General features: G+C 45.6%; 1 protein-coding gene across 1 annotated transcript in view; it reads left to right on the forward strand.

Annotated features, from left to right (window-relative positions):
• The window catches only part of rbm46 (RNA binding motif protein 46), an 11,825-nt gene that overhangs the window by 8,831 nt on the left and 125 nt on the right, over nt 1-2,869 (forward strand). Inside the window, exons 8-9 of the mRNA XM_087171992.1 lie at nt 2,078-2,150; nt 2,734-2,865. Coding sequence (XP_087028118.1) covers nt 2,078-2,150; nt 2,734-2,865 — 205 coding nt within the window. The remainder of the gene's footprint in view (nt 1-2,077; nt 2,151-2,733; nt 2,866-2,869) is intronic.

Consider the following 2,869-nt stretch of genomic DNA (forward strand, 5'->3'; position numbering starts at 1 on the left):
TGTGGAACCTAGGTACTGTTACACACACACACACACACACACACACACACACACACACACACAAAAAGTGATCATGTTTACTAGCTGGATGTTGGACTTGATTTCAGCTTCACTTCAGCAAATTCCCTTTACATAACATCACATATTTTATTGTCACTTCATCTCACTTCACCTCGTTGCATCACACTTAAGTTCATCTTATGTCACTTCACTTCTCTAAACCTCACTTCATTTTATTTAACTTAACTTCAGTTTGCTTCAATTCACTTTAACTCTCTTCTCATCACTTCATTTTTCTTCAAATCTTTTCACTTCACTTCACTTTACCTTTTAAAGACACAGCACATGTAGGTGATCATGTTTGCCGGCTGGACGTTGGCATGGAAACACAGAGCTGTGATGTTGAGAGGTGTGTTCAGGAGACGTCACGCTCTCTGACAGAGGGACTGTTTGAACTGTGCTGCAGTTTATATTGTTCACTCTGCTGCAGAGACGTTGAAAGAGTCGACTGTTGTTAGTGCAGTGTAATAATAAACCAGACCTTCTGCTCAGTTTTAATGGCAGGTTTTTATGTGGAGTTAATGATGTGAAGCCACTGACTGTAGATACTGTAGGAGGAGATTAGATAAAACACTCTAATTGTTTTCATTTGGCTCAGCAACCTGAACCGTTCTCAATCTAACATCATAATTTATTCACATTCACATAATTGTTTCTTCGTCTTTCTCATTTACATGATGCAGATAAAGGAAATTAAACAGCACAAAAGTAAAATGATATAATGATAGGAATAAACTAAGTTTATTCTTTTATCTGAGTCTTTTAGTTTGTGGACTCATTTAACTGACAGGAAGTCCAGGACCCTGCCTGCTGAAGGAAAACTGGATTCTCACAGAGGGAGCGGTGTGGCAGCCAGTTTGTGTCGCATGTTGTCTGAACTGTGTTGTAGCAGCTGTCAGAATCTGAACCGGTGCCATCTGGATCTCCCTCTGAGTCAATCACATCGCCGCCTGCAGCCAGCGTCTCTCAGAGCCTTCGAGGAGTTCCTGTCGAACAGAGATATTTGAAAACAAAGGTTACCTGCAGAGCAACGGCCTGCTGTCTCCACACAGACATCAGGACTCCAGTCACCTGCATTTAAACATCTGCATCACAAACTCATTCACTGCAGAAGTAAATACGTGGTTTAATGGAGTTAAGGAAGAAAATGTTTGTGTTAATGCTGCGAGTACAAGTCTTCTTCAGTCTGCACCATGAGACGATGAGACGGCCACACTTAGCGCGAGAAAACAAAAGAAGAAGAAGTGGTTTGTTCGCTCCGAAAGAACAGGAAGGTGGAGTAAAAACCGGCCCTTCTTCGCCCATTTTTGGATTATCTTGGAGTGCCAAGATGGCGATGGTGGAGCAGCTCACTCTGCTTCTAATCTGCTCTTCAGAAACCTGTGGGTGACGTCACGGAGGCTACGTCAACCTGTACCGCCGCCCTCAGGTGAGGTTTTATGAGCTGCGATCGAACAGGTGTTTATTTGTTCAGTTGTCAGCTGAGACTCTGCAGGGGAACAGGAAAGAAGAAGAAGAGATTTGCTGCTTTGTTATTGTAGTTTGCATTTTACACTGTGGACGCATCGTTTTTCTCAATCCCATCATGCTCCTTGTCGCTCAGTGGATCCACCCCATGAAGAGCTGTCCATCAATCTGAACCCTGGAAACCTGCTGATCGTTGATCCACTTTTATGTGCCGACATGTTTTCGCTGTGAGCTTGAAGTTCCTGTTTGAGACGGACACAATCCCCCATCATGCCTTTCTTTGTAACACACAGCTGTTGAGTCCCTCAGCTTTCCCTCCTGAACATCATCCGTTTGAAATACTACAGGAGTTGAGCTTTGCTGCGTCTCTGGGGGCCGGAGCTTAAGTGCAGCATGAATTCACCATCGGCGCAGATAGAAGTGGGACTCAGAGTCTTCACATCCGTATGAAAAGGAAATAAAAACCACAGAGAGAAAGTGGGTCACTTCAGAGCAGGAGGAGGCTGAAACAGGATTCTCGGTTAAAATGCTTTTCTTAATTGACTCGCAGGAATCACGTCTGTGCGGCTGCAGCTTTCTCGCGTCCCTGTGCTGCGAAGCGGCGACCGCCAGCCGACCCGCACGCAATTAAAAATGTTTTTTTGGACGAGGGATGTTACTCTGAAAGCGCAGAGAGGAATGACGGGGGAGTGGCTGTGCTGCTGGAAGTCCGCCCTGTGGTGGACGCTTTTAATCAGGCTCTTACACTGCATCTATTTTTCATCAGCTCCAGAGGGAACTGATTATCAGCTCCTGATCGAGATTAAACTGCCTCCATTTTCAGCCACAGCTCCTGTCTATCTTTTCCCTTCTGTCTTTTATCTGCCGCTGCCTCGCTTCTTCCAGGATCTCAGGTGCTTCTTCTTCTTCTTTTTTTCTTTGAATTTGGCCCAAAACGACTAAACTGGCAACAACTTTCTTTTAAAAACGGCAAAATTGTCAATTTTCTTGTGTTATTTTGTGATGAAATTGAAACATTTTGATGGTAAAAGACACTAAAGACGGATGATCTGACTAATGTGATGGTTTTGGTTCATGTATGTGCAGCCGTGCTGGGTGAAGGTGAACATGTATGATTTATTAAATATACCCTCAGCAGTCAAAAGCATCCCTGTCTCACCCTCTCTCCCCCTCTCTCTCTCTCTCTCTCTGTTTCCTCTCCTGCAGACTCGTCCTTCCTGAGCGGAGCGTCCGGTGATTCTCCCAGCAGCACCTCTCCGCCGCTCGCCATCCCCTCCGCCACCAGCCCCGGGCTTCTGACCTGCAGCGGCAGGGCCTTCCCCTCCTGCCTCCCTCCTCCTCC

The sequence above is a fragment of the Seriola lalandi genome, unplaced genomic scaffold, assembly GCF_002814215.2.
Source record: "Seriola lalandi dorsalis isolate HSWRI2012SDOR001 ecotype SW California unplaced genomic scaffold, Sedor1 jcf7180002050960, whole genome shotgun sequence".
In the NCBI taxonomy this organism is placed as follows: Eukaryota; Metazoa; Chordata; class Actinopteri; order Carangiformes; family Carangidae; genus Seriola; species Seriola lalandi.